This window comes from Sceloporus undulatus, chromosome 1, assembly GCF_019175285.1.
Source record: "Sceloporus undulatus isolate JIND9_A2432 ecotype Alabama chromosome 1, SceUnd_v1.1, whole genome shotgun sequence".
NCBI lineage: Eukaryota > Metazoa > Chordata > Lepidosauria > Squamata > Phrynosomatidae > Sceloporus > Sceloporus undulatus.
This window is the reverse complement of record NC_056522.1, coordinates 380416050-380439777: the sequence shown is the minus strand read 5'-3', so window position 1 is coordinate 380439777 and position 23728 is coordinate 380416050. Positions and strand designations below refer to the sequence as shown.

The following is a 23728-nucleotide window of genomic DNA, read 5'->3' as shown; positions in this document are numbered from 1 at the left end:
ATTATTATTATTATTATTATTATTATTATTATTATTATTATTATTATTATTACAAGAAGGAATCTACCATGTTCCACTGGCCTTCACAACTCAAAAGACAAGTAGTTGAGGAGAAAGCAATTGCAGATCATAATGTGATCAAAGAATCATACAACAGATCATAGATGACAAGGACCATTCAATCCAACCTCTTGCCTGCAGGAAGACACAATCCAAGCACTCTCTGTGGAAGATGGCCAAGCCATTTAGCCTCTGTCTAAAAACCTCCAAAGAAAGAGACTCCACCACCTCTGAGGCAGTGTCTTCCACTGTCAAATAGCTCTTACCATCAGGAAGTTCTTCCTAATGTTGAGGTGGAATCTTTTTCCTGTAGCTTGAATCATTTGCTTCATGTTATAGTCTCTGGAGCAGAGGAAAACAAGTTTTCACCTTCTTCCACATGGCATCCATTCAAATATTTATACATGGATATCATGTCATCTCTTAACCTTGTCTTCTCCTGACTAAACATCTCCAACTTCTTAAGCCACTCCTCACAGGACACGGTTTCCAGATCTTTCACTATTTTGGATGATCTCCACTGGACACACTTCAGTTTGTCAACATCCCTCTTGAATGTCACCATGTGCTTCTTGCTCCTCCAAGGGAAGACCAGCAATAGGCAGAGGATTTCCCCTATACTAGAGAGTATGGCTTTGAAGTGGAGGCCACCCAAGTATCTCCATGGTTTCTATGGAGCATGTGGACAGACCCTGGATTGTTGTTCATCCCTGACTTAAGGCATTGTGTCAACTTCAGAATGGCAGTTCTTTGTCCATTTGCCATTAATGCTTGATACATACTGGTTTATGTTCTCGCCTGGAAGGTCAAAGCTGAAGGTTGAGATATTTGGATAGATGGGATATAAATATTTTTAAAAAATAATTGTTATAAATAAATAAAACAGACTATGGAAGTAAACTTTTCTGTTAGCCACTTGCTTGTGCTGTTCTCATAGCAATTAGGATCAGAGACGCACATCTCAATTTCCTTCATTTGGTTCTTCACTATGTACACCTTGGGGATTCCAGTGCACCCCGGTCCAGGGGACCATTAGCTAGTCTGGGTAATATTCATCCTTTAAGGTCCCAATTCTACCACTGTTTGTGAAGGTCTCCTGGAACCCATCAGCAAAAAGGACTGAAATGCTTTTCTCTGATGTACCTGTTTACCACCAAGAAAGCTTATCCTATAGTGATGATGGGTATTGGTTTTTGACACCTAATGAGGCCAGGAATGGTAGCCAGTTCAAGCAACCCTGACAAACTTCAGGTTGAAGATTTAGGGGCTATACTGCACTTTTGGTCCTGATGGTGATATACAATCATAGAGTTGGAAGAGAACCCATGGGGCCATCCATTCCGACCCCATTATGCTATGCAAGAACGCACAATCCAAACACTCCAGACAGATGGCCATCCAGCCTTTGTTCATAAACAGCTGTGCTAAGTAGTATATATATATATATATATATATATATATATATATATATATTAAAATGGGTATTAGCATCATTCATAACTGAAACATTGGTCTTGAACAGACAGGCCAAAATAAAGTTCCTTAGGCCTGGAGCATGGCTCTGGCACAGCTTCTGGCCTCTTAGGATGCATGCATCATTTAAACAGCATACTGTACTTCCAAAGTGAACTGAAGTAGCTTTATTTTGGTATGTCTGTTTGGGCCCATTTTTTATTCTGTCACTCCTTTCCCACACTTTAACTTCAACTTCAAAACAAGTTTTTATGAATGAATGCCTCTATTTGCCTCTTTTGTTCACTTAGCTAGCTGCTTACAGTTGTGCATTTGGCTGGGGAAATTTTTTTAAAAGAAAGCCTGTTAGCATTCTTCAAATGGTGAAGGCAATGGTCCACGTGAGCAGATTGAGTCCCATAATTGGGAAAACTGTGCAAAAAACACCGCCTGGCAATGCTACACCTGCTGCATGAGCAATCCAATTTAGCCAGGTTGGCATTTAATCTATGAATGATTTCACATGAGAAAGGTTAGGAAACCAGCATCCGCACTTTACATTTCTGACTACACTGCTTTCTTTTAAACTTAACCATTTCAGAAAGGAACTGTAGGCTAAAACTGTTGATCAAAATATTCCAGCTACATCAAGATGATGGAGCATAACCTTATGTGATCAGATCTGATATTGTGCAATTGAATGCATGACTAAAGGCACATGAGCATCTGCACAGGCTCACCATGCATCCATGTGCAAACTATCATAACTCGCCCTGGGGAATCCAATGCAGAGCATTCAGACTTAGAAAGGCCTCTGGTTCCAGACTCCTTCTCCCAGAATCTGGGTAACTAATGGCAGAAATAAGTGAAAATGGTCTTCAGCAATGTGGACTCTGCCTCAACCAGAATGGGGAGATACCAAGAGGACATTCCCTCACCCCATCACTTGTAATGTAGCAACAAGGAAAGTTGTAGTGTCAAAGGGTCAACATCTCTTGCAGGAATTTAAAGGAGAAATGTTGAGCAATTAACCAGATGGTGTCTCTGTGTCAGAAGATGTGAGGAGATACTGGGACCCCCACTCTACCCTCCAGATCTTTACCTGAACACATGGTATTTGGAAGGACTATAGTTTGAAGAAGCTACTTTTTTGGATGTGAACTCATAATAGGAGGTGTTTTGGAAACTGTGGTGTCTCCATGTACCTTTACCACACTCTTTGGGCAGGATCCTCCTAGTGTCAAACACAGGCCTAAAGAAGCAGTTGGACATTTTTATTGCCTGTGCAATGTCTCTATTCATGGAAGTGGAGCTGAACAGATATAGCTGCTTTTAAGCAGCCATCCATTATGAAGCCAAGCCCTCCCTCCAGTCCATCTGCCTTGGTCCAGACCTCGGAGGTAGAGAGGAACTGCTGGCCCTCATCCCCTTCCCCTCCACCACTCCCTTCTCCTTTTGTGTCGTGTCTTTTTAGATTGTAAGCCTGAGGGCAGGGAGCCACCTAATTAAAAGATTGTATGTACAGCACTGTGTAAATTTACAGCGCTTTATAAATAAAGGTTAATAATAATAATAATAATAATAATAATAATAATAATAATGCTATGCATGTTGATGCAAATTCTTAGCCAGTGGATGACTGGCTGCTCTTGCTGAAATTAACAATAATACTCTTTCAGTTGTGCATCCAGCTACACATCTGGCTAGACATCTGGCTGTGCATTTACAGAATCCTTGAGTTAGAAGACACAATCAAGGGTCACCCAGTCCCCCCCCCCCATTCTGCCATGCAGGGACACACAATCCAAGCCCTCCCAACAGATGGTTACCCCACTTCTGCTAAAAGCAGCCTACAAAGAAGGGGACTCCACCACCCTCCAAGACAACAGTGTCTTCCATGTCAAACACTTCTTACCAGCAGGAAGTTCTTCCTAATGTTGAGGTGGAATTTCTTTTATTCAAATCAAAGCCACTGGTTTAAGAATTGCCAGGTGTGTACAGAATATTCAGTTGTGCATTGTTATGTACTGTATTTCTCTACTAGGTTTCTTTTTGAAGGTAGCAATGAATAACATCATCGATTTTCTTCCTGCTGCAAGAAAGTCTTCAAAAACTATGCCGTTTCTGAAAGCTATTTGCAATTTGGGACTTATTTGGCACAACATTCGTATGCAGTTGTTTTGTGCAGAAAACATTTGTGTGTGTGCAGGAAACAGCACTTCCTGTGTGTAAAATAATATTCAAGGTGCATACTTTTTTCTGTGCAAAATACTCTTTTCTGTGCAGAAAAAAAAATGGAATTGGGGCTTTGTTCTGCATCAAATTCAGACATGGTTGATATGCCATTTGCCAAAGGAAGCCACTGCGCTCCTAAATCAGAATTCTGCCGTCGCAATGAAATTTCCCTTCAATCACCAAATTTCTAGTATTGCAGAGAATGAGACCCTGAAAATCCTTCACAACCAGAACTCTTCTATTTGCTGTGTTGGCATTCCCCTGGGAACTCTTCGCTTGCTTCTGCCTCTGCACTACAGAAATAATGCAGTTTGATTACACTTTAATTGCCATGGCCCAATGCCATGGGTTTCTGGGATTTGTAACTTTATCAGATATTTAGCCTACTCTCTCAGAGATCTCTAGTGTCGCAACAAACTACAAATCCTAGGATTCCATAGCATTGAGCCATGGAAGTTAAAGCAATGCCAAACTGCCTTAATTCAGAAATATATTTGCAGCCTCAGATGCCTATACCATATTCCTAAATGCTCAATGCAAGTTTCGCATTACTGTGACGCTAGATTTTTGGAGACTGGAGGAAAATTTCATTTGGCATGTAGAAATCTTATTTGGGTGCAATGCCTCGGTTTTGTGTGCCCCCCACCTGTAAATCCACCCCTGCCTCTTCTGCATTCATTTGAACATCTGAACATCCGAATGGGATTATTTTGATGAAATGACGCATTGTGCAATGAGATACAGGTGATATCATCACAAGGATCTTTAAAATGTGACTTTGGGTTCTTATTAGGCATTCTGGCTTTGTTCCCCCTACAACCTTATTTGCTTTTGCTTTTTAGGTTTCATTCCGATCTGCAAGAAGTCTTTTTAAAAATTAATAAACAGAAATACATTTCCAGCTTTTCATGCACATGGGAATCGTTCCAAAATAATTACCATGGGAGAAAACATGACAGCCTTTTAACCTCCGTAGAGAATTTATTTCCTAGTGGCTCAGATTTGGAGCAATGTTTCATTCCATTTTATTACAAGTTCAGGCACTCTCAAAGGAAAAAAGTAGAGAGTGCTTAGTGGGTCTCCATGTTTCAGAAGAGCCTCTTTGTTACTCTTACCTTTCTATGGATGTGATGAAGAATTAAAAATAAATGAGATACATAAATTCTTTTACTTGCTAATTTGAGAAATCAAGCTGAGACCATTTAAACTACTCTCTCACCGTACTTGATGACATTCATTCTTCAAAATCAGGCCAAGATTGCAATGAGATAATGTTTCCTCCAACAAAACAAACTTGGACAAGACATCTCACCTATATTTAAATGGGACAATGGCTCTTTCAATGTAGTGCAGGCACTAGGCAAGTTAATGTTCAACTATTTCAGCCTTGCAAGCACAGAGGGATAATTTCCCCAATTGTCACAGAAATGTGTGTGTGTGTGTGTGTGTGTGTGTGTGTGTGTGGTTTGCATGAGAAGTGTGAGATTTTGTACACACACAAAAATGCTGCTCTCAGTGAGCCACATGTGGGATCTTTTGAATGTGCAAGAGTGCTGATTTCTGTGCAAAAATAGCTGTTTTTCCATAACAAAAATGATGCATGATAAAAAATTTTGTGCAGAAAACAGCAGTGTTGCACAGCAAAGCCTTGTGGCAGCTTTGTCGCAGCTTTCTGTGTATGCAAGATTGCTGGGGCTTTGTGAAGCAAAACACAGTCTTGCACAAAAACACCCATGGCTATCTGGAAACAGTTATTGCTTTCTTTTTTCAGAACACACCACAATTCCCATGCCAAAGAAATGTAGATTTTTGTGTGGAGTAATGTCCTTTTTTAATTTTATTTTTTAAAATGAGTTAATTTATCATAAACGTAAACGATATTACTGTTACTTGTATTAGAAAATAGAAAATGATTTCCAAAGCACTTGAGCATGTGCAGAAATTCTTGTTGCTATATTAGTCTTCCCACTCGGAGTTTGCCAGTGTCAGGGAACCCATTTTTTGGAGCATAAAATAAATAAAAATGGGTATTTGTTCAATCACTATGTTGTGCCATGAAATACTTAATGTGTGTGTTGCATGCCTTCAAGCTGTTTCTGACCCTAAGGCAAACCTATCATGGGGTTTTCTTGGCAAGTTTTGTTCAGAGGAGGTTTGGCATTGCCTTCTCCTGAGGCAGAGAGAGTGTGACTTGCCCAAAGTCACCCAGTGGGTTTCATGGCCGACTGGAAATCAAACCCTGTACTCCAGAGTTGTGGTCCAACTCTACTCTGAACATAGTTAAGCCTGAACTGGAGAATAGGGAATAAACATCCTGGGGAGAGTTTATTGCAAGGAGGAAATTCTTGCTGCAATTTACTGCAAGGATTAAATGCAAGATAATGAGAGAACAACAATAAGAAGTGTGGAAGCAGGAAAGTCCTATTGTATGGAAAGGGACAACTGTCACAATTTTTCAAGCAGACCATCTGGAAATGCTTGACTATAACGGGTACAGTACTTGTGTCATTAATATTTGGCATTTCAGAAACATGGAGAGTCAACAGCACTAAAAAAGTCAATTAAGAGCTCAGCTATTTGGGCAATTTAAATGCCAAATATCAAGCAGATGCAAAACTGAGCAATTTCTGCCTGGAGGGGCTCACCTGGTAGTTTCAGTCCCATGCTGATACATGAGATGCTTGAAACAAACCCTTAATGCAACGAATTCACATCCACAGAATGTGAGAGGAAAGAGGGCCAACAATTTGGTTGTCCCCCCCCCCCCCCCCCCAATGGGTCTGGAGAGATTCAAGGAGGATCCTACCATTAGAGGCTATGAAGACACTGTGGCTCTATTAACCCCATGAGTTTCATTTTTATTTGTTGACTTAGTTTATATCCCACCCTTCCCCTAATGTGAAATCCAAGCCACTTACCATAATACACCTCTGAATAGCAATGGGAGAAAGCTGGTGTTCTCCTGTCCTGTTTAGAGGTGTGTGGGTTTGTTCTCATATACATGGGCTACGTGTATATACACACAGACCACATATACACACAGACCATGGGGGATCAACATAGTTTCAACCTAGAAAATGATGAAATTAAAATATGATAGTCAAAGATTTCCCATACCTTGGAATAAACATTGTTGATAAGAATGGAGATGGCAGTCAAGAAAACAGAAGAAGACTAGGGATGGGGAAGGCAGCTATGAAAGAACTAGAGCAGCTCCTAAACAATAAAGATGTAGAACTGAGCACTAAAGTTTGAATTGTCCAAGCCATTTTATTCTCCATCACCACGTAGGGATGCAAGAACTAGACTGTGAAGAAAGTGGATAAGAAGAAAATTAATTCATTTGAGATGTTGTGCTGGAGAAGAGTGTTGAGGATACCATGGACAGCCAAAAAGATAAACCAATGTGTCCTAGAACAGATCAAGTCAGAAATTTTCCCGGAAGTCAAGATGATCAAACTGAGGCTGTCATACAGTGCAGCCTTGCCTTGTGCGGGGATCTGTTCCGGAACACACACACCCCTGCGTAAGGCAAATACCGCGTAAACTCGAGCCCCATTCAATCAAATGGGGCTCATGTTTGCGGCAGTGCGGCGTGCGCGCACCACGGGTGCACGTGCCATTTCCTGTATTGCAGTGTGGCTTCCATGTAAAGTAGAAGCCATGTATGGCGCACCCGCGTATGGAGCAGGCGCACTGTACTTTGGTCACATCATGAGAAGGGAAGACTCATTAGAAAAGACAATAAGGCTAGGAAAGGTAGGAGAAAGGGAGGATGACTGGATGCCAGATGGATGGATTCAATCATGGAGATCACAGGCCTGAATCTGGGAGTTTTGAAGATGTTTTGGAGATGTCTCATCCACAGGATCACCATGAGTCAGGATTGATTTGAGGGCAGTTTACCACCATGCCTTATGAGAAGAAACATAGGAGCCCTGGTGGCGCAGTGGTTAAATGCCTGTACTGCAGCCATTCACTCAAAACCACAAGGTTGCGAGTTCAAGACCAGCAAAAGGGCCCAAGCTTGACTCAGGCTTGCATCCTTCCGAGGAGGGAGTTAAAATGAGTACCCAGACTGTTGAGGGCAAATTAGCTTACTTGCTGATTAGCTTACTTGCTGTTCACCGCTATTATCTTTGGAATAGCGGTATATAAATAAAACAAATTTGGTTAGCCTGGAGAAGAGATGGTTAAGAGGGGATATGAGTTGGCTCTGAAGCATTGAAGAGGGGGAAACAATCAACCACAAGGGATGCAGTGAGAGGTGCAGCAATAGACTAACAAAACAACAATTCTTTGTCAATACTAAACAAAACAGAAAAGGGAGAATCAAAAATACCAGACATAACTTTAAATTTCCTTTGGCATCTAGGATGCCTCTGCAAAAACTGGAATTGAAAAAGTGAAGTGACAGCAGGGTACAGAGCCACAAATTGTGGCGATCAGAAGCAACATTGTGGTTTTGCAGTCTATCAAGTGTTACTGACTGGAGTTTTGGATCATCAATGATCTGAACTGCAGCCAAGAATCTGGGAATCAATGCAGTCTCATTGGATAATGTACCATATTCCAAGCAGTGCCACCTGTTTGTAATTATGCTATTATGAGCCTAATTACGTTAATTTCATTCTGATGGCTGGTCCATTTGGGATTGCTTCCAGAGCACCTCTTGCCAGTGGGACCACAGTTATCCTTCCCCCCTAGAAAATAGTTATAAGTGCCATTGCTGCTCTTGTTCTTACTATTATTTTGAGAAAGGTGCCAGAAACCTATATTACCATCTACAGTATGTAAATGGATGCATAGTTAGCAGTTAAGCATAGACATTAAGAAACCTTCAGTGCATCTGAGGAAGTGGACTGAGAGTGCATCTACACTGTAGAAATAGGCAAAGGGATCATGTAGTACCTTTGAGACTAGCTGAAAGAAGCTGGCAGCATGAGCTTTCCTAGACTTGAGCCTGGTTCCTCAGATGCATGTTTGGAGGGGAGAATCCAGAGACAGCCCTATACAAGCCAGTTGTGTGTGAGAATGTCCATTCAAATTCAAAACCTTGTGGGCATAGAGATGAGATGACAAGTTCAGTTTTAATGATGGTCATTGGGAGACAAAGGCAAAAGGAAGGATCTTGCCTAAATCAAGGACAGTGGATAACCATATGGTCCCGCTACCAGCTTCTTTCCTTCAGTTAGTCTTAAAGGTGCTACATGATCCCTTTGCATACTGATTTTCCAGATTAATACAGTTATGTCTTTGAATTCTATCACTGTAGAAATAGTGCACTTTGCCACCACCTTAAATGTTGTAGCTCCATCCCATGGAATCCTTGGATTGGTAGGTATGCAAGGTCTTTAGCCTTCTCTGACAAAATATGCTAGGGCCTCACCTCAATATCTTACCTCAGCATCCACCTGAACATTAGGAGGAACTTCCTGAGAGTAAGGGCTGTTCGACAGTGGAATGCACTCCTTCCTCGGAGGGTGATAGAGTCTCCTTCCTTGGAGGTCTTTAAACAGAGGCTGGATGGCCATCTGTCAGGGATGCTTTGATTTGGATTTCCTGCATGGCAGAATGGGGTTGGACTGGATCAGGGCCCTTGTGGTCTCTTCCAACTCTATGATTCTATGATTCTATGAACTTCCTGACAGTAAGAACTGTTTGACAGTGGAATAAATTGCTACCTCTGAGAGTGGTGGAGTCTCCTGCTTTGGAGGTTTTTAAACAGAGGCTGGATGGCCATCTTTCAGGGCTGCTTTGATTCTGTGTTCCTGCATGGCAGAACGGGGATGGACGGGATAGGCTTTGGGGTCTCTTGCAACTCTAGGATTCTATGATTCTCACAAAACTAAAAAATCCTAGGATTTTATAGGATGGAGCCATGGCAGGTAAAGTGCTGTCAAACTGCATTATTTCTACAGTGTAGATGCACCCTGTCTACACAAGCTAATGCAGTTAATCTCAGTGTTGCTGCAAGATTCTCCACTACAAGAAATCATGTTAGTGAATTGCAAAGATATGACACAGAACCAATGTGATGTGCATGCTATCGTGCACCAATCCTGTCATGCATTGGTCCCAGAGTGCAATAGTCACTTTCCCAGCTCTGCTATACAGTAATGTATCAGCAGCCAGCCTTCTGCTGGATACAGACATTATGGAACTATCCAATTGTAATTCCTGCAGATGTAAATCCACTTATGAAGCTGTAATTTTTCAACAGGATTTTGACTACTACTGTTTAAAAATGTTTTAGGTTTTAAAAAGCAACAAAAACATGATGATGATGATGAATGTTTTCATGGTCTACTAGAAATAAATCCCTAGAAATATCTAGGAGTGTTGGAAGCCACATAGAACAAGCATGGGCTTGGCCTGATTTATGATACCATTGTGGCTATGAGTCCCTGGGTTGGGTGAGGTTTGAATCTAGCATACTATGACCCCTTGTTTGCCCCCAACCTCCTCCAGTTTCCCTCCCTGCATGGCTCTTCTGATGGCAGATCTTTGCCAGCAGAGAAATTCTCCAACAAATTGCTCTGTTGGCGGATCTCTGACATCTGCCAGCAAAACTGGTACCTAACCCTAAACCCCTTTGGATGATGGTGCCTTTTTGAGGTCAGACTGCTGGAGTCACCCTTCCCCAGAGTTGGAGTTGGTGAAACAGGCCTAGGGCTTTCACAGGGAGACACAGCAAATAATATGCCTGGAAGTGTGATCGCTGCAAATCAGGGAAGGCCCTGGAGTTCAGTTTTTTGCAGTCTTGTTGGTGCAAATTTGATCAATCAGGAGAAGGTTCCCTGTGCAAAGATCAAGTGATTTTATTTAGCACTCCTTCCAGGCCGCATCTCCTTTCCGTAATTTAGGTGGTAAGGGAGGGGGAGAAGGGAGGCAGGAAAGGAAACAAAGACTAGGCAGCTTTTGCAAATGCGCTTGCAATTAGAAGCTGCTTGAACATATCACAGGGCCAGCAAACTCTTGGCAAATGCTCAGGAGGTGTTAACGGGGGAAAGGCACATCATTATCACCCTGGTTCCAAGAGTATGGCAGCAATAATGAGAGAACAAGGTTCTCTCTCTCTTTTTTCTTTCTCCTCCTTCCCTCTCTTCCTGAGGGATTACCTTTTTGTTCTCACAGGCAAAAACAAAACAATTTTATGTTTTATTTTCTCTTTGCTGCGGGGAAGTCAATGAAAATTGTGGCAACTTTTGAAGCCTTTGCAACTCAGGACTTGTTCTGTGCAAAACCCAAAGCACAATTTGCAGCTGTAAAACAGCATTTTCTGAACAGCAATGTGATTTTCTGGACAGGATTTTTTATTTATTCATTTATTTATTTTTGTATGTGCGCAAAGTAACTTCTGAGTTGCAATGGTTCTCAGCTGCCTAGGATTCACTCCCTTTGGGGTTATGAAATTTTGGACAGTCTGCATAGTTCCTGAAAGGAAAGGTGAATCCCATTTTGGGAGAAAGGAAGGACACAAATCGAATAAACAAATAAAGGGTTCCAGGACTAGAAAACTGGTTCTTGCAATGGCCACACTTACCCACCCTTGGCATGAGATGGGCAGTTGAGGGAGAAGAGAAATATGTTGCACCCCATCTCAAGCCTTTAGGAGAGGCAGGTAAGAAATAAAATGTATTATTATTAGTAATAGTATTAGTATTACTACTGTTATTATACAGAGATTCTTCACTGCCCCGGCCATGTCAAGAAAATGGTGAGCAGGAATACAGTTCTTCAATACGTTTCTTCCTGAAGGAAGCAATCCATCATTTTTAGCAACTTTCTTCCCATTGCAAGAAAGATTTTGAAAAAAATCACAAAGACTTTTTGCAATTTAGGACTTATTGCTCACAACATTTTCAGGTGCTATTTTTGCACAGAAAACAGCATTCTCTGTGCAAAAAATAATATAATTCCCTGCTCTGGAAATATTGGAGGGTTGTGCAGAAAATTCTGTTTTCTGCCCAAAACAAATGCATGTGAATTTTTCACAGAATACATATCAAACTGCGAAGATTCTCCTCGGTGCAGGATTTGTCTTGTCAGGGTTCCTCAGCACTTGAAAAATACTTCTTTAAAACCCATATTGTGAATATTTTCAAATATTCTGTCTATCCCTAACAATGAGTGAAGGTATGTGTGTTGGAAATAGTCCCCTAGGGTGCATCTGCTCTGTTGAAATAATCCTGGTTGACATCACTTTAACTGCCATTGCTCAATGCTATTGAAATCCTGGGCTTTGTAGTTCTGTCAGACGGCTTTCGTGCCACAAAAACCTACAGGTCCCAGAATTCCATAGCACTGAGCCATGACAGATAAAGTGGTGTCAGCCTGGATTATTTCTGCAGTCTGGATGCAGCTCAGGTCTATATTTAAAAGTGGGTAGAAAAATGAAAAGAGGAGTTTGAGGAGTTTGAAGAAGCACTTTTATCCACTGAGGCTACTGCAGTTTGCACTGTGAAAACTCGTGAGTTGTACCTTTGTGGAGCAAAGCGCACACACAGAAGAAAGTATTTCTGCTGGTGTGGCTTGTCAGGCAAGCAGGTAACAAAGAATCCCTGCGGAAATTTCTTCTTCTGCACAACCATTAAAGGTACATGAGCCCTCTCCCATTTTTTCTCTGGCAACTCTAAACAGAGGAAGAACAGAAAGATAGGCTTATGAATCAACAAGATGCAAAACAACCTTCAGATGATTCTAATTCTTTTAAGGTGCATACAAAAATGCAGAACCTGTTGCGATTTTTTTGAAATTGGCAGCATTTCTGACACCTGAATTAAAACTGTTCTTGCTAATACAAGAAATCTCACCAAGATCAGGAAATTTATTTTGCCCTCTGGCTAGGGAACAACAACAACAACAACAACAAATGTTGGTGCCTTGTTCTTACACTTATAAGGATGAGATAAGAGTGGGTCTCCTTCCTTAACATAGAGCTGCTGTGCTTCCCAGGCCAATGCATCCTTTCTTTGCAAAAAGAAATACCTCGAGATTTCACATCCCCAAACATAAGAAATTGTCTAAGCAAGACTTTCATTCCAGAAAGAGTAACACCTTTGAATGTTCTTTCAGAAAAAGAGAATGCAAGTTGAAACATGTGCATCTATTTGTTTAAATTTAATGAATTAAATAACCAATTAACTAACTGAAAGAAAGACAGCTAATTAAAAACATTTATCTAGTTATTATGATATTTAATGCTTTTAGGAGAAACACAATTGTTTTGTTAATCAATGTACACATTAAGACAATTTGATGCTTGGACTCCTCTTCCCACAGTCCTCAGACATTTGAGCTCTGGCCACTTTTATTGCATAAGACACTCGGGATTTCAGGGATTCTTTGCTCTGGAACCATGCAAAAAACCCCAAAAACCCCCTACACCCCATGCATGTGAAAATATGTGAAAATACCACCACCCAACAAGCACCCCAGAATCCCCTACTACTTCCCAGATATCTCCATCTTCCTCTGCACTCCCTCCCAAAATGGTGACAAGAAGTGACACAATGCTATGGGAGCTGTTGCCATTTTGAGCAGTTAGACAGTGGATCACGCTGCCTCAGAGGGTGGTGGATCTCCTTCTTTGGAGGCTGTTTTAAAAAGGTATTGGATGGCCACCTTGTCACAGGGAGGGCTTAGATTGTATCTTCCTGCATGACAGAAAGGGGTTGGACTCTTCTATGAGTCTAACTCTGTAGTGTGAAAGGGTCTTGGAAGGGAGTTTAACGTTAATAATAATGTAAAAGAATGAAAATGGAGGCCTTTTTATATAAGCAGTCTTTTAGAATCATAGAATCCTAGAGTTGGAAGAGACCACAAGGACCATCCAGTCCAACCAACTGCCGTGCAGGAAGACACCATCCAAGCCATCCCTGGGACAGATGGCCATCCAGCCTCTGTTCCTAAACCTCCAAAGAAGGAGACTCCACCACCGTCCGAGGGAGCATCTTCCACTGCCCAACAGCTCTTACTGTCAGGACGTTCTTCCTAATGTTTACACGGAATCTCTTTCCCTGTAGTTGGAATCCATTGCTCCAAGTCCTACTCTCTGGAGCAGCAGAAAACAAGCTTGCTCCATCCTCAATATGACCCCTTCAATCCCTTCAAATAGTTAAAAAGGGCTATCATATCACCTCTAAACATGCCCAGCTCCCTAAGTTGTTCCTCATAGGGCTTCATGGTTTCCAGACCATTTTACCATTTTAGCCGGCCTCCTTTGGACATGCTCCAGTTTGTCTACATCCCTTTTGAATTGTGGTGCCCAAAACTGTAGTGAAAAGAAAATGGAAAAGAATGTAGAAAAGCCAATAATAATAATGAGGAGGAGGAGGAGGAGGAGGAGGAGGGGGAGATAAGCCCCGCATGCTCTGGGATGGTCAACAGTTTATTCAGTTTTAAAAAAGTCCAACGTGTTTCGGCCACAATGAGAAAGGCCTTCTTCAGGGGCCTTCAAAAGAACTCTGTAAACTGTTGTAAACCCTCTTCGAAATACAGTACAGGATTCCAGGCCTCACACTGTCTTCTTTTCTTAGACCAGCCCCATTCATCAGGAAAACATTAGCCCCAAGAGTATGTTTCCCAATCGTCTCCCCAAATGCCTGCCATTTCATGCCAATTGTCAGGGAGCCCCAATCTCATTGCCTCAGCTCGAAACGTTCACTTATTGTAGGAGAGTGGAGGTAAACCATCTCCCTGTCATGGATATGTCAACTCTTTCCAAAGCTGCTTATCTTTAGGAGTGCTCTTTGATAATGCTGTGTAAGCTTTGCCCGGGGGCCTTCTTTTCAAACAGAAGCCCTGGTTGATGTTTGGCACGTCCGACCATATTGCCTTTCTGTCGGAAAACTCAATTTGCAGGTGTCACTTCTGAGGTCGGAGTGATTAACAAAGAAGAATATCAAAGGACTTGTGCAGCTTCTTAGATAGTTAATGATGCATGGGTTGTCCCAGCTCCACTCCCCCAGGTAGACTCCCAGTTGCTTCCACTTCTTAGCAGGGACAAGCGGAAAACCAAGAACCACTTAATTCATGCGGAACAACACCTCTCAGTTTTCTGTACCATCAAAAGGCTGATTCCAAGGCTGGCCAAAATTTGTTTGCTTTGAGCTTGCAGAGAGTCACAGAAACATAGAGATGGAAGAGACCCCTCTTCTTTGTCTAGCTATCATCCAATTTCTCTTCTTCCTTTTCTTTCTAAGGTCCTAGAACGGGTCGTTTATTCTCGCTGTACAGTGGTACCCCGGGTTACGAAATTAATTCGTTCCGCCGCCGCTTTCGTAACCCGGAATACTTCGTAAGCCGAAAAAGCCATAGGCGCTAATGGGGAAAAGCCGCGATTTCGTGTGAAATAGCGCCGAAAAGCACCAAAAATTTTTTCGTAACCCGAAAAAACCTTCGTAACCCGGAACAGTTTTTTTAAAGGGATTTTTTTCGTAACCCGGAAATTTCGTAAGGCGGCGCATTCGTATCCCGGGGTACCACTGTATTAAGTTTCTTGAAGCCAACTCCATCCTAGACCCCTTCCAATCTGGCTTCCGCCCACGGCACTCTACAGAGACAGCCCTCACCAAGATCTCAAATGATCTCTTGCAGGCCAAGGCAAACGGCCTCTACTCTATTCTCATTCTTCTCGATTTATCTGCAGCCTTTGACACTGTTGATCACTGTCTCCTGGTTGATTTACTTTCTGACCTTGGATTCGCCGACTCTGCTCTCGACTGGTTTAAATCTTACTTGTCAGATAGATCTTTTGCAGTGGTCACGGGTGGTCAGACTTCATCCTCTGTTCCACTATCTGTTGGAGTTCCCCAGGGCTCTGTCTTGGGTCCCCTTCTGTTCTCTCTATACACACTGTCTCTAGGTAAACTCATCAGTTCTTTTGGTTTCTCCTATCATTTGTATGCCGACGACACTCAGCTGTATCTCTCCACCCCTGACCTTTCGACGGGGCTTGAACAGCAAGTTTCTTCTTGTCTGACTGCCATCTCTCAGTGGATGCGGCTTCGGCGCTTGAAGCTCAACATGTCTGAGCTTCTCGTCTTTCCACCTAAACCCACCCTTCATTATTCCTTTTCTGTTTCTGTTGACAACACTTCTATTCAACTGGTTCATCAAGCCCGCAGTCTTGGCTTCATTTTTGACTCTTCTCTGTCATTTATTCCCCAGATCCAGGCCACCGCAAAGACCTGTAGATTCTTTCTCCACAACATTGCCAAGATCCGTCCATTCCTCTCAATCTCTACTGCCAAGACTCTAGTCCATGCCCTAGTGGTTTCGCGACTAGATTATTGTAACCTCCTTCTAACGGGGCTTCCTCTTTCACACCTCCATCCTTTAATATCTGTTCAGTATTCAGCTGCCCGTATTGTCACATCCGCTCGCCGCTTTGACCATGTTTCTCCTCTTTTATCCTCCCTTCATTGGCTCCCCTTCCCCTTTCGCATCCGGTACAAGCTTTTGTTACTGACTTTCAAAGCCCTCCATGGGTTGGCCCCTCCTTACTTATCTGACCTTCTTTCTCCTTACATTCCTACTCGCACCCTCCGCTCTGGTAGTCAGGGTCTCCTGTCACAATGTAGGACTACCACTGCCCCCTCCCGAATTCGTCCCTTCTTGCTTGCTGCCCCTTACTCCTGGAACCTTCTTCCCCCACATGCACACCTCATCACTTCTCTGCCCAGTTTCAAAACTGAATTAAAGACTATATTGTTTAGAGAAGCATTCCCAGAGGTGAGCCCCTCTCCGACCCAGGAAGCCTCCTTCTAACCACCCATCAAGAAGCCAAGCCCTTCCTCCAGTCCATCTGCCTTGGTCCAGGCCTCGGAGGTGGAAAAGATCTGCTGGACCTGATCCTATTCCCCACCACCACTCCCTTCTCCTTTTGTGTCGTGTCTTTTAGATTGTAAGCCTGAGGGCAGGGAACCGTCTGACTAAAAAATTGATGTACAGCGCTGTGTAAACTTACAGCGCTTTATAAATAAAGGTTAATAATAATAATAAGAGACCCCAAGGGCCACCCATTCCAACCACTGGTCACTTCTCTCCAGGATGAAGAGGAGTTATTGCTGAGCACCCTTTGAGTCTGGCTGGTCACCCAATTACAAATCCACCTAACAGTTGCACTGTGTAACGCGCATGGAGGGAGGAAAGGGGGAGCAAAAGTTCAATAGCCAAAGGACTTCCACAGCCCCTTGTGCTTCTGGAAGAACTCTGGATCCTGGCCTTGGTGAACATACAAAGAAGTGAGATCAAGATGATTCAGAGGGCTGCAGCTATGGGAAAAGGAACAAAATAAGGACATGGTGCTTCAGATTCATATCCCAGAAGGAAATTCCACTAATCTTTGCCCTTGAATGAATTATGGAACCAGGAATGGCTTCCATGATTTCTTCCAGGCAGGGAAGCAAGATGTTTGCTCTTCTGAACCAGAGGGATCTTTGGGTACCCAGGGAGGGGAAATGGGAGATTCATCCATGGGGGACTCTGGGTGTTCACAACAATTCTTGGGGAGGGGCCAGAGAGGTTAGCTTTAGCATGGGTGAGAAGGCTATTAGTTGCTGTTGCATCTGAGGAAGTAGATCTAGTGTTCAACTTATAGCAACACTGGACGTTATCAGACAAGGGAAATTGGAAGTATAATCCAATGGCAATCCGAACGCAATCATGGGGTTTAATGTTATTGCGTGATAGACTGCCACATGCAATTTCGGGCAATGGGAAGTCAGTCCAAAAGCAATCATGCGGTTTCACATTATTGCGTGAGAGGTGATCACACGCAATTTCGGGCAATGGCAAGCTATTTTCGGGCAATGGGATGTCAGTTCGAATGCAATTCGAATTCATGTAAATTCGCTGAACTAGAGAATTCACATGAATGCGTTCTGGAGCCACTTTCTTTTCATTCGAAATTAGGAGAAATTCCTCCCATGTGATAAACTCCCCTAAGGCAAACCCATCACAGGGCTTTCTTGGCAGGTTTTTTCAGAGGGGATTTGCCATTGCCATCCTCTGAGGTTGAGAGAGTGTGACGTACCCAGGTCAACCAGTAGGTTTTCAAGGCCAAGCAGGGAGATTTGAACCATGGTCTCCAGAGTCATAGGAGATTATCACACCTGGGCCAATTTCACAATAATCATGCTACTGGAAAATAACAAAATAATAGCGTTATAGTGATCTATATTTTTGCACATTCATGCAATTGAGCTATAATGATGACATAAAAACGAAATCAAAATGCTATTGCATTCTGCATACATCAATTAGTGTATTATTATTACATTAACACTGAACATTTTGTGCATGTGCTGTTTCAGTGCTACTGCTCATTTCTGAAAATCATGTTTCCCTCCCAAACAGAACAACATAAAATTTATATAGTTCACAATATTGTTTTTATCCAGTGAAAACAAAAGTGTGCCCTACACCTCAAAAGAAGACTGAAATCTACTTCAAAAGCAATTGTAGCAATGAGAACAAATTGCCTGTACTGAAATGTAATCTGGGTAAAGATCCCAGATTGCTTCCCCGAAAGTGCGAAAAAAAAGTTATGAACTTAGGCACCTTTGTGATCGTACTTCATTTGCACTATTAGCAAGCTATTCACAGCAGTTCCCCATGAATGAGAACTTGCAGGAGCATTGCATTGTGTGCACGGGATAAGTACTGGATGAACCCGACATCGTCTGAAAATCTTTGGCTCAATCGGACGATTATATTGGAAGCATTCCTTTTCCTCCCATTTCTTTTCCCCATCTGATAACCTCCATAGTCTAATGCTTAAACCATTGTGCCACTCTGGCTCTCAGACCTAGTCTATGAAAGCTTATGCTACAAAATCTTAGTCACAAAGGTACTGCAAGATTGCTTTGAATTACAGATATTCCAAGCTAACATGGCTATGTCGCTGTTGTTGTTGTATGCTTTTAAGTTGTTTCCAACTTATGGTGACCCTAAGAGTACCCCATTATGGGGCTGTCTTGGAAAGATTTGTTCAGAGGGGATTGGCTATTCCCTTCCTCCGTGGCTGGGAAAGCGTGACTTGTCAGTGAGTTTCAACAATCAGGTCTCTTCATCACAATGGCTCACAAGCTGCCAGAGAATATTTGATTGAATTTAATTCCGAAATGTTCCAGGCTCCATAACGGGTTGTGGGTTTGCACCCACAATGAAATGTGTGGCTTACCATTTACAGAGAAACACAAGAGCTTCCATGTCTGGAATCAGCCTGGTGCACTACACCAGCAGCTTCACTTTTTCCAGGGCCATGTACTCATGATGAGCGAAGGCAGGCAAAATCATCACAGAGAAAGACACAGAGACACAGACACACACCATGTTTTTCTCCCATGTCTTACTTTCAAGATTGGAAATTGCAGCTCATGGATTAGGATGATGTTATAGTTCTAATGAACTCCTAAAAGGACTGAACCCAAAATGTATACAAAGAACGTGAAGGCACACAACAACAACAACAACAAATGATCTCTTCCACTCTCACACTCATCTCCTAGCTAATGCCCTAATCATAACATTAACAGGCCCAACCTTCATTCATTCTAGCTGTCATGCACATTGTTGTTCTTATGTCTTTGAGCCATTTCCAACTTATGACGAAGGAAATCTCGTCATAAGGAGACCCTATCATGGGATTTTCTTGGCAAAATTTGTTCTAATGGTGTTTGCCAGTGCCTTCTCCTGAGGCTGAGAGAGTGTGACTTACCCTAGGTCACCCAGTGGGTTTCCATTGCTGAGCAGGGATCAAACCCTAGTCTCCAGAGTCATAGTTGAGTCCTCAAATCATTACAGCATGCTGGCTCTTACACTTATCAATGTACAACTCCAATACTGAACCATGGATGATGCATGATAGCAGCACATGAGCAACTCTATTTCTTCAGCCTTGAATTAACTGCAGCCTTTCAGCATCAGAGTAATATGCCCAACTATTTTTTACACAGGGAACCATATGCATACATAAAACAGCCAACAGGACCCCTGACTCTTAACTTCAAAATGTGCAGAACTCAATCATAAGATGGCTATTTTCCTGGAAGCTTCCTCTCTCTGCTTTCCCCCCTTTACATCCTCAACAGATGGAAAAACTGAGACTCATGGGACAACGCACACCAATGCTCCACATGCACATATTGCTAATCATCATCATCATCATCATCATCATCATCATCATTATTGCCTGGACAAGGAAAGCATCTTTGAAACACTGCTCTTCTCCTCTCTGCATCTTAGGAAGGTGCAAATTTATCTCGCAGGTGTGTGTAGGAAGGAGAAAACCAACTGCTCAGTAGCACAGAGCACAGAGCATAAATGTCTAATTCTCACACAAACACGCAAATACACATAAGGATGTCAAAGATAATCAAACACAGAGGTAGAATGGGAAGGAAAGGGGTAGGTGGAAGGCACCTGAAGGTCTCACCTGCCGGATGCCCAGGTGGTACGTGAGGATGCGGTCGACGGCGTCGGGGTTCATCTGGGTCCATTCCAGGCTGTAGGCGTAGACCCGGGCTCTGTTCTGCCACAACGGATTGTAGGTGTCGTAGTAAAATTCTGGGGCATATGCTTTGCCTGCAGGAAAGAAATCAGACGTAGAAGCATGAGCAAAGAGGGAATTAAAAAGAAAAGAAGCAACCTTTCCATGTTATGTTTCCAGCTGCAGCTGTTCCCTTCCAACCCATGTTTTCATTTCTTCCTGCTTTGGATGGATCCTGATATGCAAATCCTTAACTATTTTGTCCATGCACACTAGGGCAAAGAATCACTGTACTTTTCTTCCCACTGTGGAAGACAACAAAGACAGCAAACCCTCCACGTTCACTGGGGTTAGGGTTACAGGACCCTCATGAAAGTGGAAAAAATGCAAAATACTGTGTGTGTGTGTGTGTGTGTGTGTGTGTATTAACTGAGATAACACCTTTCTAGGAATCTCTAGGTCCTCCAGTGCAAATCTCTGGTCAACATCCAGTGGAACACGTTTCTAGGCATTTGTAGGTCCTCCAGCATAGTTTTTTGGTCAACACACACTGGAAGTACAAATGCCTAGAAAAGAGTTCTCTCTAGGGATTTCTAGGTTCTCCAGCACAACTTCTAGCTGAGGGTGGCCACAGAGTTGCACTGGAGGACCTAGAGATTCCTAGAGCAGTATTGGTGAACTGTTTGCAGACCGAGTGCCCAAAGTGCAACCACTTATTTATTACAAAGTGCTATGTCCCTCTGGCTTTCTAGTAATGAACTCTGGCAAACTCTGTGCTAGGGAGACAGCATGTGTGCCCACAGAGAAAGCTCTGAGTGCCACCTCTGGCACACTTGCCATAGGTTCACCACCACTGTCCTAGAGGATTGCAGGATTCAGGTGAGAATTATCACACATAATTTGCCACTGATTCCACTGGCCAAGTGCAGACCAGCTGCATCCCGGATACCAGGCGCACTTCGGAGGCCGCTTTTCAAATCCGGGAGCTTTCTGACTGGGATACATCTGGCTGCATTCACATAGCAGAATTGGCGGCAAATTACATGCAATAATTCCCACCTGCATCCCACAACCCGGCTGCATATCATTGGGATGAAGTTAGGGTTTTTGTCCATGCAATAAGCTCCCAACTGTGTTTCTTTGCCCATATCTCCCCTATGTATGTATAGCGCTGTGTAAATCTACAGCGCCATATAAATAAAGTATAATAATAAATAATAATGCTTGGCCATGTGGAGAAGTGGTTCCTAACCTTTGGTCCTCCAGATGGTTTGGACCCCAGCTCCCATAATTCCTGACTGCTGGCCAAACTGGCTGGGCCTTCTAGAGCGTGAAGTCCAAAATAAATGGAGAACCAAAGGTTGGGAACCACTGCTGTAGAGCACAGGTGGGGAAAGTGCAATCTGCATGTGGCCCCCAAGCATTTTGGCCCCCCGGGGGGGGTGTCTTTGTTTTCAAAATGTATGCTCCAAAATGCCCCCAAAGTACCATATTTGGGGGCCCTTCTAGGGGCTTTTAGGCCCATGAAGGGGTCTAAATTTATTAAGACATGAAGTGAAAATGAGGTCCGCCTAGTCACTTCTTGTTGTAAAAACAGGGCTTCTCCTGGCCTCAATGTGGCCCAAGCAGAGCAACACTTTGGTAAAAAAGCCCCTATGCTCCCAATGAGCACTTAGGAGTATTTGGGGGCAAACGCTGAATGGTTTTTTTCCAGGGATCTTGCCTTGTAGGAAGTGCGTTCCTCCAAGATCTTGCTCACTTATTTTTCCAGAAATGGCTCTGTTCTTTTTTTTTCCTAAGTAAAACAAGGTTTCTGTGCAGAAACTTTCTTCTCTGCAGGAAAACAATATTTTAGCAGAATAATCTGGCAGCACACTTTAGGATGCTACAATAGTGGGGGGATATTGCAGAAACTCTCACTGCATTCCTATTCTTCCTAATGATGTTTGCCAACTGCAAGGAAACTCGGTTTTTTGACCAGGAAATGGTTGAGGGTATTCTTTCGAATCCTGAACATGTTTGACAGGTATCACCTAAAGCTTGACTGTAAAGCAGGGATGTAAAAGTTACGTATACATTTTCTCAACTCCAGTGAGAAAGGAGATCATGATCACCATCAACATCTAGAAAAATACATCTTAAAAGTGAATGGTGGTATCATGGAACGTGGAATCCTAAGCCCCAAGGACCATCCAATCCAATCCGTGACACAAAGAAACACATCATCAATGCACTCCCAGCAGATAGCCCTCCAGCCTCTGCTTAAAAACCTCCAAAGAAGGAGGCTCCATCACTCTTCAAGGGTGCATCTTCCAATGTCCAACATCTCTTACTGTCAGGAAGTTCCTCCTAATGTTGAGCTGGAATCTCTTTTCCTGTAGTTGGAATCCATTGTTCTGAGTCCTATTCCCTGGAGCAGCAGAAAACAAACTTGCTCCATCCTCAATATGAAACCCCTTCAAATATTTGACCATGGCCATCAAATTACCTAGTTCCCTAAGTTGTTCCTCATAGGGCAGTGGTGGTGAAACTATGGCACGCGTGCCAGAAGTGGCACTCAAAGCCCTCTCTGTGGGCACACACTCTGTCACCCAGCACAGAGTTTGCCAGAGTTTGTTACTAGAAAGCCAGAGAAACGTGGCACTTTGTGATAAATAAGTGGGCTTTGGGTTGCAGTTTGGGCACTCTGTCTGTAAAAGGTTCACCATCACTGTCATAGGGCATGGTTTCAAGACCCTTCACCTTTTTGGTCACCGGCCTGACCAAAGCAGAATAAAGCGATCCTATTATTTCCCACAATCTAGGCACTATATACCTATTGTGGCAGCTTAAAATTGCATTGGATTTTTTTAGCTGCCACATCACACTGTTGACTCATGTTTAACTTGTGATCTACCAGAAGTCCTAGATCCCTTTCACACATAGTCTTGTTAAGGCAGAGGTCCCCCATCTTACATCTATGCACTTCATCCCCCCCCCCCCCCCCCAAGTGCAGTACCTGACATGTCTCCCAGTTGAAATTCATTTTGTTAGTTTTGACCCAGATTTCTAATCTCTTATGGTCATTCTGAATTTTGATCCTGTCCTCTGGGGTTTTAGTTGCTCCTCCTAATTTGGTGTCATCTGCAAATTTGATAAACATGCCTTCTATTCCTTCATCCAAGTCATTGATAAAGATGTTGAATAGCTCTGGACCCAGGAGAACACCCCACTGGTCACTTCCCTCCACAATGAAGAAAAGGAGTCATTGCTGAGCACTCTTTAGTAGCACTTCTACTGCTAGGATGAGACTTGCAGAAAGTGATTTGCCTGCCATCATCAACGGCGTGTCTTGTGGAGTGCATTAGATCCTGCAGACATCCTGCTTCACCAGCTCTTATATTGGGCTAATTGTGATGCAGCTCATTTGCCACAATTTAAGCACATAACAGTAAACCTCTTCTATATAGACAGGAAATTTTTATACACACACACACACACACA

The 23728-nt window shown here is 42.9% G+C and overlaps 1 protein-coding gene across 1 annotated transcript in view; it reads right to left on the bottom strand.

The window, feature by feature from the left end:
- MDGA2 (MAM domain containing glycosylphosphatidylinositol anchor 2) overlaps window positions 1-23728 on the bottom strand; it is a 548385-nt gene that overhangs the window by 79225 nt on the left and 445432 nt on the right. The window contains exon 10 of the mRNA XM_042446600.1: window positions 20192-20340. Coding sequence (XP_042302534.1) covers window positions 20192-20340 — 149 coding nt within the window. The remainder of the gene's footprint in view (window positions 1-20191; window positions 20341-23728) is intronic.